Raw genomic sequence first — 14,982 nt, 5'->3', positions numbered from 1 at the left:
ATGTGTCTTCAGAGTCCAGATGCTTATGATAATATGTTGATACTGGCAGAGATCACAAGTGTTTCCATATTGCGCAATCTGATTGCAAAGAGTGATTTGATTACTGTAGATCATTCTCTGAAGGTATAATACATGGCTAGTAGTGGCGTGTGTTGTGTGATCAGGTTGATCCAACCTTTAAAGTAAAGTGATGTAGTTCTTTAGCCTGTAGAGGAAAACACAATTTTCCATGTTTTCAGTTCTATATTTATGACTTTCTTCCTTTTTCTTAGAATTCCCCCCCTTCCCAGCACTGTCATTAAGCAAATCAAGCATCTTTTTAACCTATAGAAGACCTTAAACTGTGTCTTCCTTGCTCTAACTTTTTTGACTGTTTTTTATTTACTCAGGTTTTATATCAATCTCTACACAGCAGCCTTTTCGTCTCTCACCCTAGTGATATTGATACATGTCTCCATGCTTTAATGTCAAAAAGCTCTTTACTCTTCTCATACTGCCTGTGCTGCAGCACCTCTTTTACCCTCTGTCTGAAACCAGAGCCCAGTCTGTTATCATTGATTAGCTGGCCAGCTCTATTGTGATTGGTCAATCGCTTAGAGATGTCCCGCACCTTAGCCTATCATGTACACTGTGGCGAAGCTCTAGCCAATAGAAGCACAAGTGTTACGCAGGGATGTCACTATGTTATGATAGCAAACAAGGGAGTCCAATGGAAGCTTTTCAGGCAGGGAGGGGGGTGTGTGGGAGAGAAACTCCCTCTGGAGGGAACACAAGAGATTTTAGCCTTTGTAGACCATTTACATGCGCAAAAATCTATACCAGACTACAGAAAAGGGAAACCCCAAAATGCATATTAGGGCCTCTTTAAACATGAAAACATTGATGAGAAAAATTAACATTGATCTTTAAAAATCGATCTCAGTTGATCTCCAATAAAAGCTGGTATTCATTTAACGGTCAGTAGAAACACGTCATGCACAGCAGAGTCAAAATCAATGTTGACAGTGGATTAACATCCATTGGGAAAAAACGATTAATCTACTTTCATGTAATTATTGAATGACAAACTGCATTATAATGATGAAGGTATTTATTTATGCCACATTTGGTCTTTTTCAGATGTTAACTGGTGTCCTGAAGCACACTCCACCTCCGGCCTCCGCTGCAGCAGCCTCATCCTCCGCCTCGGACCAAAAGAGTAACGCACAAAACACAGTTCCCACAATCCCACGGGGCCACCTGGTTGTGGGCCCTAAAGACCAGCTCCGCCTCCTCACCCCCGTGGGCAGCACGGCGACATCCAATCATTGCGTGGCAGCCGGGGCTCACGCCGCCAAGCACTCGGGAGGGGCCCCGCGACCTCCTTCCTCCCTGAGCGAGGAGGACGATGGAGGAGGAGGAGGCAGGGTAAAGAAGAAACGGAAGAAAAAGGACAAGAGAGAAAGGGAGAAAGGAAGAGGGGAGGCAGAGGAAAGGGAAAGCACCAAACCAAAGAAACGGAGGGAGGAGAGGCTGACGACGGTGGTCACACTGAGGAAAAGCAAGGAGCCCAAGGAAGGAAAGGAGAGAAAGGAGCGAAGGACCAAGGGGAAGGAGGGGAGGACGGAGCTGAAGACTGTGGCTGGGGGGAGAACGACGGCGGTCACAGTGGCTGTACCTGTTAAGGTGCCCGGCAAAAGAGGGAGGAAACCCAAGGTCAAAATCCTACCTCCTGTACCACCCACTCCAGGTACGCACTGACAAGGCTGGTGTGTGTGTGTGTGTGTGTGTGTGTGTGTGTGTGTGTGTGTGTGTGTGTGTGTGTGTGTGTGTGTGTGTGTGTGTGTGTGTGTGTGTGTGTGTGTGTGTGTGTGTGTGTGTGTGTGTGTGTGTGTGTGTGTGTGTGTGTGTGTGTGTGTGTGTGTGTGTGTGTGTGTGTGTGTGTGTGTGTGTGTGTGTGTGTGTGTGTGTGTGTGTGTGTGTGTGTGTTGTGGATAAATGTATAAGGTTAATTAAAACAAAGTTTTGTTGTATTGTTGAAACTATCAGCCGATCAGTCGACTGGTAGACAATTGAACAGACATCTTTAGAGCGGATACATTTTTGTTTGTCATTTATGAAGCTATCAATTACAATTTTATACCTGGTTTATTTTTGGGTAAATGTGTGAATTTACTTTTTTTAATTAAATCTATTTTATTATAATTGTCACAGTGGGTACCAGAAGTATTTACAGAACTAAATATCAAAAACAAACATACCTACACATCATAAAGGACAAAAAACAAATGCCAAAAGGGAGAATGGACTTACTCATGGATGCAAATTGTGACAGCAATGTTTCCTTTCATAGACTAAGCAAAAATCTATTTATTAAAAAAAAAAATCATTATTAACATTCCTGTAATAGAGGGTTTAGATCTGTTATGATCTCCTGGTTTTTCACACCCGTTACCCATTTTATTTATTTATAGTCAGGGCTTGTGTGTAAAGCAGTTGAAATGTTTTGTCTAATTAATACCAAATATGAATGACTTAGTAACAAAATGAAATGATCTTGAACTGCAGCCAGATTAAATTAACTACTTGACAATCACAAGATTTGTTGTCCTTGAATGCCCTTAAACCAGGTTGAGCCTTAGCTGCATTTAAAACTTGATTTCATCTAATCCAGACAGACTTTTGATGGTACCTCAGATGTGTCTCTATGTGTGTTTGGTGTGTTTGTGTCGCCTCCCGGTTGAGTAAGGAAATACAGAAAAAAGTCGTAGGACGTAGGATTTACACAGTAATTGAAAGCAGCAGTCGACAATTGTTCAATTTTAAATGTCCTTAAATCATGCTCGGACATAATGTTCTCTATGTGATTATTATATGTAATCAAGTCTGAGTGTGTGCGCGCTTGTGTGAATATGTGTATGCATGTTTTATTACGCTGTTGGATGCACTAGCTGTCCTCTGAGACCCACGGGAGCGTATACGCTTCAAAATATCACGTCGTCTTCAGAGCGTCATACATTAGAGACAGAGACATGCTGGTTGTTTCCTCTTAAAGTAAAGAAACAGCGCTAAACAACAGTATCAAGTCTGTCATTTCGAGTCGTTTACTTGCGTTGGTAAAATGTATGCGTAAAATTTGAAAAAATTAGTATAGTGTCACCTTTTTCCTGGTCATCGTTTTCTGTATGTTTTATCGCTATATTCTCATCCACCATCTTTGTTGGTGACGTGTAGTGTGTAGGAGTCACGTTTCTGAATCGGACACTGCAATTGGATGCCTTCACAGCCAAACGAAGTGTCTGATTTAGAGGGTTGGGTGTTAACCACTACCAACAGCTACATTCTCCACAGGGAAATGTGTGTAGTGAGACACTGAATACCCCATTCAGGGGTGCCCTGTGTGTGACTATGGATGGGAGCTGCCATGATATGCATCATGTTTAGACATAAAAGTAAGCAGGAGAAAAATTCCTGGCACAAAAACGCCCATCAACACTGCCCAAAAAGAATGAGCTTAAGGCATGTATAGAAGAAGTTAGATGCTTCTATTCACTTCTGGCACAATCCCAACAAATGTGTGCAACTTCCTGTGTTTAATGTTTTTTACAATATTATGGTTAGCAGTTCTGTTTGAATGTTTTTTTGTTTTATGGCCAAAAGTCCCCTATTATAGTCTATAGAAGTATCTTTAATGTGTGACATATAACATCACCTGAGGTTGTGCTGATTTCTGGCATGTGTAAAACTTGATTATACTGTAAAAAATGATCATTTACAAGGCAAGAAACAAAAATATACACACACGGAAATGTCCTATGGTGGGTCTCAAGAGGGTTAAAGCTGCAAAATAAATGTATTTCGCAAATCAAAAATGTCTTAAATTGATCAGTTGCTTGAGCTGTAGTATGTGCTCATGTGTTTCATCGTTGGTGAATAGGCTACTGCCTGAACATGCTGAATGAAAGGCAGGTTTTACTCTAGATAAAATCTCTGGATGGAAAAAAAATTGTAAAAATGATGTCTGAGTAAAATATGGCGAAAGATACAAAGATAGTGTCCCATACCTATCCATGTCCTCTTTTGTGTTTACCTCCGTTCTCCTCCCACAGCACCTCCTCCTACACCAGCTGTCCACATCAAGGGGCAGGTCCACCATGAAAAGAACCACAGACAGGCCAACAGCAAGACCCCCGTCCCCTCAGCGCCAAAACAGAGGGGCCGCAAACCCAGGTAACACCTCCTCACTGGACAGGTACTTGCGGAAACAGAGAGAGAATTATAAACAAGAAAAGGATGGAATGGTAGAGACCCAGAAGAGGCTGGGCTGGAAACGCTCTCGAAGTGGACACTGATGGAGTGAGGCAAGCATGAAAAAGCAAGGGGGCTGTAAAGCTGTCATCCCAAACAAATTACCCAGTTCTTCTCTGGAGAACAAATATTTCACTTAAAGACTGTGCTCTGGCTTTATTTTCTACCTTATTGAGTCTAAAAAGGAAGGAGAGAACTGCAGGGTCACACACAACATATGACACTAGATTGCAGCTTTGTTTTAGTGCTTTTGAAAGTGAAATGGCTAACCTATTTCTGGAAATTGGATCTGTAATGTTGCTTGTGATACAATTATGTAACACACACTTGTAAACAGAAGTCTTTGGGTTGTAGATATTTGGATTAGTTTAACAAGTTCTATGAATATACGACACAACTGGGTAGTGGCTATGAGGTAGAGGGGTCGTGGGGGGGTGGGTGAATAACTAAGGCTGGAAGGCTATCTTAAACATATGAGTTTTCAGGGTTGACTTGAAGATGTCCAGAAGGGGCATTATGGATTTCAGCAGGGAGGGAGGTCCAGAGGGTTGGGGCAGCTACACTGAAAACACGGTTACCCGAAAGTGCGGGGCCGTGAATGGGGAATGGAAAAAGTAAAAAGCTAACGCTAGGCTATAAACAAACTACATCACGGTCGTACGACTGCTCATCACCACGCTAAGTTTAAGGTGAACTCGTGTCGGCGTGATGACGTTAAGTAGTTTATTTAGTCACCTGATAGCAACCTCTGTTTTTAAGACAGATAGAAGCTTCGGACATTTACCAGTGGAGTTTTTACTGACCTTCTTTATGTCGTAAAACAAAACATGAAAATCTCTTCAGCTCGTGATCTTATTTTAGGTATCTAATCACATACTCGTTCAAAAATCAAAAACTGGAAGTGATAAAATGCTAATTAATTATCGGTTTTAGGACTCATTCTTTCACTACTGTATTATAGCCAGTTGTTGTGGCAAGTTGCGTTTTTTCAGTTATCAATTTCATCTGCTATTGGATAAAAAACAATAAGATTCTGAAAAAAATGCAAAAATATCCCAGCTGATAATTGTCACGGCTCTAAAAGACATCTTGATTCGTGACTTTTAGAGTGTTAGAGTATGTTTCAGGTTAGGATATCAGGCGATTTTTGTCTGACAGTCTGAATTCACTCTAAACTAAACAGAAGTTCATAACAAAAAAAACAACAACTCCTGGTTGGTTTTCAAGATATTTTAATGTGGAAGAGGAAAACACTACTACATTATTCTGTCAGACATTTAGATATTTAAGTAGAGGAGTGAAAGAGTGGGAAGAGGAGGAACGTTAGGAATAACGTGAGATTTGAGTCACTGATGCAAAGTTAAAAGCGGTAACAGCAGACCGATGAGAAGCAGAGAGGAAAAAGTTGTGGATGAGCTGAAAGCAAGAGAGAAGAAGTGCCGACACAAATAAAACAGGATTAGGCGAGATGAAGAGAAGAGCGATTACAATCACTGCTGTGAAAGAGAAAGAAGGACGATAGAGAGATCGACTGATAAAGGCTGAAGTGCATGAGAGGTAAGGATATGAAGGAAAGACTAAGGATAAGATGGAGGGCGAGATGGAAAACAGATAAACAGCCTTGTGAACTTTGCTGAGTCAGGATCGTCTCCAGGTCATGCTCCGGTATCGAGTCATGTTTTGCTTGGTCACAAGAAGATTATAGAAGTCGTCATGCAGTGCGCTGCTGTTTTAAATCCATCTTAAGCTGTTGCTTTGTCTTCCCTCCCTGCTCGCTCATTATCTGGGACTGCAGTTTTATCTCCTCTGCCAGAGTTGCCAGTTACATCTTAAATTCACCCGTCGCTCTTCCGTAAACATACCAGCTTCATTTTTTAATAACAAATATGAGTTCTCAAGGTCTAAGAGTCTGATGGTAGCAAAGTGAAGATCTGGCAAACCTCACAGGTGTCATGGAGAGAAACATTTTAATTAATGTTCTGCTCTCAAATGAATAATTTGTGCTTAAAAAAATCACATGTGTGCACAAATTGAATAATGGACATCGTTTTATAAATAAAATTATATTTTATTTACTCTTGAGAGATTAATAGAATATTTATTTAGCTTCTATCTTCTTCTTCTTTGAAGGAAAAATGTATTATATATTTAATATTCTTTGTATTCTTTATTTTTAAGTTGTAACTTTATGCACAATACACAAATATCTTGCTGTATTTTGCAAGGATTTAAAAAAAATGTACACATGAATTCTGAGAAAAAAACATGTTTTAATGTTTAATAAATGTCTGAAATAATAATAATAATAATAATAATAATAATAACAACTTTAGTTATACAGCACTTTTAAAAACAAAGTCACAAAGTGCTTTATAAGGATTAAAAAGAGACCATTCAGGCATACAAAAGAAAGAAAGTAAAAACAAATATAACATGGATGTTGAGTAAATCCGAGGTGCATCATCATTGGTTAAAAGCTTGAATTAAAAGGTGAGTTTTACGAAGGCGATTTAAGCTCATTCTGTGTATACAGTATATAGCGCTTCAGACACAGGATCTCTGTGTGACAGCAGGGACAGCGTTCTCTTGACAGGGTCAGACGGTGGTCAAATGCGTGTTCAGCAAACTGGGTCATGCTATCTATCTCTCTGTGTAGAAAAAAAAATATGAATGGACTGCTCTGAGAGAAGCTGGTTCATGTGAAAAAGAGGCTTGTTCATTTGTGTCACACTCTCACTGCTTTTCATTCAGCGGACACATCACTCTGCCATCTTTTGGATTTTAAAATATAACATAATTCACTTAATAATATAAACACACATGATATAAAAAATAATATGAACACTTCTCGGTTTTCTCTTTCTGTTACAGGGTTTTTTTGTACTAGTCTTGCCCTCAGGCCCTGCACATGATAAACGTGTAATTAAAGAGACCAGCTAATACTCATAATAACTAATGCTCATGGGTTGAAAAAGCTTGTGAATGAAATTTGGAGCAAACACCTCAAATGTTTAGATTTTAGTTACAAAAAACGTTTTAAATTAGGAGTCAGCAGTTTGCTGCCTGGATATTTTTTCTCCCTTCTAGACACCTTAATACATTTTGTACGTCTGAGTGCATATATCTTACATTTCCTGTTCCTTCATAAAACCCAATGAATCCAAATGAAATGCTTTGAAGAAGTGCCGCCTAAAAGGATATGCCTTTCTCTCTCTGATATGACACACTACATAACCTAAAGCTGCTCTGCCATTGCCACTGTCTGGAAGCAAAGCGTTTGTCAGCTCAATGTGTCACACATGTGCAAATGGTTAATTAGATCACCACTTCCAAAGACATGTAGTAAGCTGGGACACTTTTATATTTGTGCTCTGATTCTGGTCCAAATTGTGCTCCGATCTTGTGGCCTGCTTTTCAGAATCAGATTCAGAACATTGTATTTAATGCGGGGAAATTGAGTTTTGTGACAGTTGCTCCATTTAAGAATGAAATGGAGCAACTGTCAATATATTTATAAAATATATTGACATATATAAGAATAAACAGAAAAAGATAATAGAATAACAATGTTTTCATATTTTTCGGTTTATACGTGCAATTTACTTACAGTAAACTACAAAAAATTAAGTGAAATAAAATAATATGGAATGAAACAAATACAAATTAACAATAGCCAAATGAGTGAGAATAAAAGTAAAAAATACAATAATATATTTATATAAACAAGACGTTCTAGTACAGTATCCAACAAAATATAAAATAAAAGAATAATAAATAATAACATTTTCGAAAAATTGGTAATGTCAAAATTGCAAATCATACCACACAATATAATATGTACTGTATATTGCAATATATATATATATATATATATATAGTAGTGTGTAAGCATTAAAACTAAAAACTCTTAATGCTGAAAAGGGTTTCTCTGCTGATGAGTCCAAGCGAGAGTCTACTTCACCAGCTACTTCTCCTCAGTGATTGGCCGGTTTTTGACCTTAGCCCTGACGATTAGAAGTTAGCAGTACTTAAAGAGACTAGAACAAAGTGAGGATAAAACATTTGTTCTGTTCTAACCAGCTCTGTATAAATCCTCGGGGAGACGAGGAGTGTCAGCCTCTGGCTCCGTGAGGAAACGCTGCTGCTGTTAATTACTCACCAGAATTCCTCTCCTCCCAGAGATCCAGGCGCAGCGCCGGTGGAGAAGAAGAAGAAGGGAAAGAGGAGAAACCAGGAGCAGGCTGTCAGGGAGGGGGCGGAGAGTGACGACACTACCTCAATGTCAGCTCACATCCTGGGCGGAGAGGAGAGCCAAGACCCTCTGGATCACACGGTGAGTGGACCTAAAGACAATACACACTTTAAGAAACAAACTCAACAATATCATATAAACATAAGAAGTCAAAATAAAAAGTACAATAAGATATAATAACAAAACATGATGTAACCATAATAAGTTGGTGTAAAAATGTGCTATAGAAGATATTAAATAAAAGAAAATAACAATATTATATTACCATCAAAAGTTAAGTAAAAGATTGAAAGTTTGTAATAAAGACACAATAAAATTGAGTAAAATATTTATATAAACAAAATGCAGTAAAAAACAATAAAACAAAAATATATTATACAAACCAAGCAGTTGATTTAATACTAATTGTTTCACAGAACTGAGTAGACACAACTAGTATAGCTTGTCATGACGTGTCTGTTTCTTTTCAGTATCTGCAATTTTCCTTTTTCCTTCTTTTATTTCTTTGCCTTCTCGATCATATCCTGTTTAATTAGCTAATATCGTCCTGCCTCTCTTTATGTTCTGTGCTCTATTTACAGTGGGGCAAAAAAGTATTTAGTCCGCCACCAATTGTGCAAGTTCTCCCATTTATTCTCCCATTTATAATTTATCATAGGTATACCTCAACTATGAGAGACAGAATGAGAAAAAAAAATCCAGGAAATCACATTGTCTGATTTTTAATGAATTAATTCGTAAATTCCTCAGTAAAATAAGTATTTGGTCACCTACAAACAAGCAAGATTTCTGGCTCCCACAGACCTGTAACTTCTTCTTTAAGAGGCTCCTCTGTCCTCCACTCGTTACCTGTATTAATGGCACCTTTTTTAACTCGTTATCAGTATAAAAGACACCTGTCCACAACCTCAAACAGTCATACTCCAAACTCCACTATGGCCAAGACCAAAGAGCTGTCAAAGGAGACCAGAGACAACATTGTAGACCTGCACCAGGCTGGGAAAACTGAATCTGCAATAGGTAAGCAGCTTGGTGTGAAGAAATCAACTGTGGGAGCAATTATTAGAAAATGGAAGACATACAAGACCACTGCTTATCTCCCTCCATCTGGGGCTCCACGCAAGATCTCACCCCGTGGGGTCAAAATGATCACAAGAACGGTGAGCAAAAATCCCAGAACCACACGGGGGGACCTAGTGAATGACCTGCAGAGAGCTGGGACCAAAGTAACAGAGGCTACCATCAGTAACACACTACGCCGCCAGGGACTTAAATCCTGCAGTTCCAGACGTGTCCCCCTGCTTAAGCCAGTACATGTCCAGGCCCGTCTGAAGTTTGCTAGAGGGCATTTGGATGATCCAGAAGAGGATTGGGAGAATGTTATATGGTCAGATGAAACCAAAATAGAACTTTTTGGTCAAAACTCAACTCATCGTGTTTGGAGGAGAAAGAATGCAGAGTTGCATCCAAAGAACACCATACCTACTGTGAAGCATGGGGGTGGAAACATCATGCTTTGGAGCTGTTTTTCTGCAAAGGGACCAGGACGACTGATCCGTGTAAAGGAAAGAATGAATGGGGCCATGTATCGTGAGATTTTCAGTGAAAACCTCCTTCCATCAGCAAGGGCACTGAAGATGAAGCGTGGCTGGGTCTTTCAGCATGACCATGATCCCAAACACACCGCCAGGGCAACGAAGGAGTGGCTTCGTAAGAAGCATTTCAAGGTCCTGGAGTGGCATAGCCAGTCTCCAGATCTCAACCCCATAGAAAATCTTTGGAGGGAGTTGAAAGTCCGTGTTACCCAGCGACAGCCCCAAAACATCACTGCTTTAGAGGAGATCTGCATGGAGGAATGGGCCAAAATACCAGCAACAGTGTGTGAAAACCTTGTGAAGACTTACAGAAAACGTTTGACCTCTGTCATTGCCAACAAAGGGTATATAACAAAGTATTGAGATGAACTTTTGTTATTGACCAAATACTTATTTTCCACAATCATTTGAAAATAAATTCTTTAAAAATCAGACAATGTGATTTCCTGGATTTTTTTTTCTCATTCTGTCTCTCATAGTTGAAGTATACCTATGATAAAAAATACAGGCCTCTCTCATCTTTTTAAATGGGAGAACTTGCACAATTGGTGGCTGACTAAATACTTTTTTGCCCCACTGTATGTCCTTTCTGCTCGTTCACCTTAGTATTTGGCTCACCTCCCCTTTTCCTCTCTACTTCCTCTCCCACTTCTCCCTCCATTACCACTTATATCTTAGTGTATTATATCCTCTATTTCCACGATTTTGGCGCTGTCTTCCTAGCTCTCTTCTTTTCCTTAACCGTCCTCATTCTTACTGGTATTGCTGTCTCGATTTCCTTTTGACTGACCTATCGTTTGCTCCTGTTCTTCAGAAGCGGCGCTCAGGACGTCAGGTCAAGAGGAGGAAGTATAACGAGGATCTGGACTTCAAGGTGGTGGACGACGATGGAGAGACTATTGCAGTACTTGGAGCCGGTCGCATCTCAGCGCTCAACGCCACGGCGCTGGCATGGCAGGCTGAGGTGGGAGAGGACACACACTACAACCTTTGTTCATGTGGTATTATTCCGCTGTTCTCTCCTTTCAGTTTCTTTCACCAATGAACTTGTTATATAGTAGAGTAAAGCAGGAGCGAGTCCTAAAACCCAGTAATGACTCAGCGTTTTACAACAAGCAGTTTCCTCGTCTCAAAGGGTTTTGGTTAGATTCCTCAAATAGGGTCTGTGGTTAACACGATGTCATGAGACTGTCATGTCTTGATCCACGACATAAAAACAGGTCACCCTATGGTGGACGATGAAGCTTTAACGTGTCTTAAAAACAGCTGTGGCTAACAAGTGGCTAAATGAGACTACTGAACATTAGCCGCCTTTAGCTTAGTGGTGGTGACGTGAACTCGTACTTCCTGATGTAGTTTGTTTATAGCCTAACATTAACTTTTTACTACTGGTGACTCGCTTTAACGACTATACTCTTACTAAAGTTGTGTTATTATGTTGAGTTTATCCTGCTGAACCAAACATATTAAGTATCATAATAATGTGTTTGCCACAAAGCTAATTTTCTACTTAAATATTTCCAAATCCAACGGAATAATCCCATTGCTTTTTGTCGAGGAAGCCCCAGTTATACATTCGTCATCAGGGCACCACTCCGTGATGCAATAATATCCACTAAAGTGTGCGGTCCACTGAGGATCTTTTAAATAACCTAGCTTCTCGGGTTTCTGTCAGTGAAATCTCCCCCACAGCTTTTGAAGAGTTGAAGAATTTGCCAGTCAAATTCTCACTTTTATACAGTGGTGGAATGTAACTAAGTACTTTTACTCAAGTAATGTACGTACACTTTCACTTATTCTTTACTACGTTTTTTTGTTGGACACTTGTTACTTTTTACATAAATACATGTGTATATGATATGTAATTACTCTTAATTTACTCAGTATTTTGGAAATTTGCTCCACATTGATGAATTACAACATTAAAAAACTCTTATTTGTATCTTCTAATGCTGAAAAGCAGAATACTAAATTATAATTTAATAATACAACACATTTATAATAGCCATTCTGCACAATGAGTTCTTTTACTTTTGATACTTGGGTACAGTTAGCTAACGATACTCTGGACTTAAACTTATAATAGAATATGTTTAACTGCGTTATTAGTACTTTTATTCAAGTATCTGTATCTGAGTACATTTTCCACCGATGCCATTATATAGCCATTATTTCTTTATTGTTTGACAGCAGAACATCTTAGTTTTATGTTAATGGTATCATAATCTGAATTTGGGACGTTAAAATGCTAGATTTAGAGCAACACTGATATTCAGTGGCTAATGTAAGGCTACATAGCTGAAGCAGCCTTGGAATAAATCCTAACTTTATGAATTTTTTAGGTTTTAGGGAGGAGTTGATATAGTTTGTTTCTGTTTTGGATGCTGTTGTCCTCGCTGCTGTTGGACTGATTTGTATCATTCATCGCTGTTGGACAAACCATTAGCTCTCAGTATGTTACATTACCAAATGATTTCTGCAGGACTTTTTTTTTAAATGATGTGATGTGCTTCTGTGACGGCTGCTGTGTGATCACACACTCTTTGAACTGACCTTCATCAGTGTAGGGAACTAATGATTCCTGTCTTCTGCTCCCTCAGGAGCCACCTGAGGACGAGGCCAACATCATTGAGAAAATTCTGTCCGTCAAATCAGTGAAGAAAGAGGTGAACAACAAATGACACACACACACACACACACACACACACACACACACACACACACACACACACACACAGACACACACACACACACACACACACACACACACACACACACACACACACACACACACACACACACGTATAATGTGCATTAGGATGTTTCCTCTTCTAAAATCTCCTCTCCTGCTGCTCGTCACATGTTTATTTCTGCCTCACTGAATCCATCTCTCCCCTTCCTTTTCTTCCTCCTCCTCCCCCTCCTTTCTCCAGACTTCATCATCAGAGGACCAAGTGGAGGAGACAGAGGAGTTTTATGTCAAGTACAGAAATTTGTGAGTCGCTTTTCATCGTTGCTTATTCACTCCCTCACATTAGACATTTATCTGACACCCTAAATGTTTTATTTATCGTGCAGTGCAGCTGCAGGAGAATCTTTCTGTTATGTGATGCACTGTTTTCAATTATTGGATTACTGTGTACTTTGGTAACATGCTATCAAAGACCTGGATTAAGTCCTGAACTGTTAGTGTAACTAAAGCACCCTCAGGAACCTACTTGGTCATTTGGCCATGCTGGCATATTGTGGCAGTGAAACCGGATTTGATAGGGTTCAGTCAAAGTAAGTCTCTATCAGATTGATGGTTTAGTTTTTTCATTTGGAGTCTGAGTGGGGCGGCTGTGGCTCAGGAGGTAGATGTCTGTCCTCCGATTGGAAGGTTAGTGGTTCGGTCCCCAGCCCCTGCAGTCAACATGTGTCCTTAGGCTAGATACTTAACCCCAAATTGCTCCCGATGGCCAGCATTGAGTGAATGTTAGTCTCCCTGAGCACCTTGTACAGCAGACTCTGCCTCTGTATGAATGGGTGAATGCTGACTTGTAAATGTAAAAGCACTTTGAGGGGTTGCAAGAAACTGTGAAAGAGCTATAAAACACCGACTGTGTTATTTACAAGGCTGCATGTTACACCACATGTTACAGAGTCCTGTACTACTGCCTGTTACACATACGGGTCAAGGAGCTGAAACAAATCAGTGTTCAAATATGATGTAATAAGCCTAACACTAACAAGGCCATGGACTGTATTCATTTTTCTGAATTACTTTGCTCCTGTTACTCATGTTCTGGGTCATTATGACACATTTAAGTAAGCTTGCGAATCAAAAATGTAATTAAAGTGAGATTGTTCAGTAAATGAGCAGTGCTATTATATTAACTTACGTATTCACAGTCAGCGATTTATTGCCAGCTGTCTTTCCTGTATTGGGGAGGTTAATCCTTAAACTGTGTTTCCTTGAGCCTGGAATATGACATATAGCCTTAAACACTGGGCTCTGATTAGTCAGCAGGTGGTGCTTTTCCTCGTCTTGATCTCTTATCTTGAACATAACTGCTCTGGAGCTCTCGCTAACCCTGAATCATGCTTCGTAGCATAAAGAGAGCTGTGCCAGTTGGGTTTGTGCGTAATATATCAACTCCATCCAGAACCAACTCTGAGACCCCCGATTCCAGACGCTAACATGATCGAAGAAATGTCCAAAAATCCTCCCTGGTGAGTCTAAAAGTCCTGGAAGTCACCACGCGCAACCTTGGAGGTGTTAAATACACGCTCAAAGCATTAAGAATGGTCTTGACTTTGTTATAGCTGCTTAATTAACTGTTTTTATGACATTGAATCCTCCAGGAGAAGGTGCCTCTGCACACGCCGCTGTGTTTAAGCAGTGGTCTTCTCTCCAGAGGGGCTGCAGCTATCTCTCTCACTGAGGCTCTGCTCGGGGGTCTCTGGAGACGCTCCTGTTTTGTTCCAGCACTTTGTATCTTAAAGAAAAGGTCCTATACAGATATACCACTATTATTATCATCCTAATTTATTCCCAGTGGTGATAAATAAAAGATGGGGAGTTTGCTATAACTGAACGGATGTGAATGCGTATAACATTTTAGAAAAACATTATTATACATAATGCAAAGTCGTAGTGGCACTGGCAGGTTATTGGCAGCATTGTGCCTGTTCAGTTCTCTGCAGTGACATCTATGTTAGTCCGTTTATAGATCGGGCCTTATGGATTATATCGTCCATGTCAAACTGTAGCCATAGTAACAACATTTGTTCTGCTTTCTCTCCCATGGACTATTAATGAGAGAATTCTTTATCGGTGTATCAAGTGAGGCGTCCTTAGTCTCCCTT

At 39.9% G+C, this 14,982-nt stretch overlaps 1 protein-coding gene across 3 annotated transcripts in view; it reads left to right on the top strand.

The window, feature by feature from the left end:
* Nucleotides 1–14,982, top strand: part of chd6 (chromodomain helicase DNA binding protein 6) — a 117,487-nt gene that overhangs the window by 43,957 nt on the left and 58,548 nt on the right. For all 3 annotated transcript variants that reach the window (XM_063909903.1, XM_063909904.1, XM_063909902.1), the window contains exons 3-8: nucleotides 1,120–1,729; nucleotides 4,089–4,209; nucleotides 8,467–8,620; nucleotides 10,949–11,098; nucleotides 12,735–12,800; nucleotides 13,068–13,129. In XM_063909903.1, coding sequence (XP_063765973.1) covers nucleotides 1,120–1,729; nucleotides 4,089–4,209; nucleotides 8,467–8,620; nucleotides 10,949–11,098; nucleotides 12,735–12,800; nucleotides 13,068–13,129 — 1,163 coding nt within the window. The remainder of the gene's footprint in view (nucleotides 1–1,119; nucleotides 1,730–4,088; nucleotides 4,210–8,466; nucleotides 8,621–10,948; nucleotides 11,099–12,734; nucleotides 12,801–13,067; nucleotides 13,130–14,982) is intronic.

The sequence above is a fragment of the Eleginops maclovinus genome, chromosome 20, assembly GCF_036324505.1.
Source record: "Eleginops maclovinus isolate JMC-PN-2008 ecotype Puerto Natales chromosome 20, JC_Emac_rtc_rv5, whole genome shotgun sequence".
Taxonomy (NCBI): Eukaryota; Metazoa; Chordata; class Actinopteri; order Perciformes; family Eleginopidae; genus Eleginops; species Eleginops maclovinus.
This window is presented reverse-complemented; position numbering and strand designations above follow the sequence as displayed.